Raw genomic sequence first — 918 nt, forward strand, 5'->3', positions numbered from 1 at the left:
GAGGACATTAAAAGACATTTACTCCAACTTCCTTATTTTTATATAAAATTAGGAAAAGTAAAAAGTTACAGTCTCCGTCTTCTGAATGGACCTTGTGGCCTTTGACCTCCACTGGCTGACAGAAACCTTGCTCTGCAGAGACGTGTCCAACTTCTTGTCTCGGCTTTCCTGTTCTCGTGTCCAAGGAGAATGAAACCCAAGGACCAAGTTAACAGAAAAAATGTTTTTACAGTGAACAAAAAAAAAAAAAAAAACATTGAGACAATGAGACATATTTATTTTGTTTTCTTTATAAATACAGATTATATATATATATACATACACATACTATGTGTCCATTTCTAAAACACCAACAAAAAACATTTAACACAAACCTTGTTTTTATTGCGGTTTAGCAAAGCTAAAATAAAACTAAAAAAAAAAAAATATTTACAACAGATTTTACATTGAAAGGTAAAAATGTAAACATGAGCATTTCAAAATAAAGTTACAGTTATGAATCTTCAGACAGAACTGAAATTTTATTTACCAGTAAAATATCAAGACTTCAAAAATAAGAATCTCAGTCAAAAGTCCCTGGAGCTCAGAGTCCAGGTCCAGGTCAGTGGATCTCCTCAATAGTGGGCCCCTGGGGGCCTCCTGGGGCCTGCCCTCTACAGGTCCCAGTGGGCCTCCCTCCCTGGTACAAGCTGCTGATGATGGGGCTGCACACGTTCTCCAGCTCTTTCTGCTTGTGTTGGTACTCGTCTTTCTCAGCCAGCTGGTTGTCCTCCAGCCAGCTGATGGTCTCCTTACACTTGTCCACCACCTTCTTCTTGTCCTCCTCACTCAGTTTGTCCTTCAGCCTGTCATCCTCCACGCAGCTCTTCGCGTTGAAAGCGTAGCACTCCAGGGAGTTCTTGGCGGAGATCCTGTCCC

The 918-nt window shown here is 40.7% G+C and overlaps 1 protein-coding gene across 1 annotated transcript in view; it reads right to left on the reverse strand.

Moving 5' to 3' along the window:
* Nucleotides 1-601: 601 nt before the first annotated feature.
* Nucleotides 602-918, reverse strand: part of LOC119421196 (heat shock 70 kDa protein 1-like) — a 5390-nt gene continuing 5073 nt past the window's right edge. The window contains exon 2 of the mRNA XM_037688578.1: nucleotides 602-911. Within this exon, the coding sequence (XP_037544506.1) occupies nucleotides 602-911 (310 nt within the window). The remainder of the gene's footprint in view (nucleotides 912-918) is intronic.

The sequence above is a fragment of the Nematolebias whitei genome, chromosome 15 (genome assembly GCF_014905685.2).
Source record: "Nematolebias whitei isolate Nwh7 chromosome 15, NemWhi1, whole genome shotgun sequence".
Taxonomy (NCBI): Eukaryota; Metazoa; Chordata; class Actinopteri; order Cyprinodontiformes; family Rivulidae; genus Nematolebias; species Nematolebias whitei.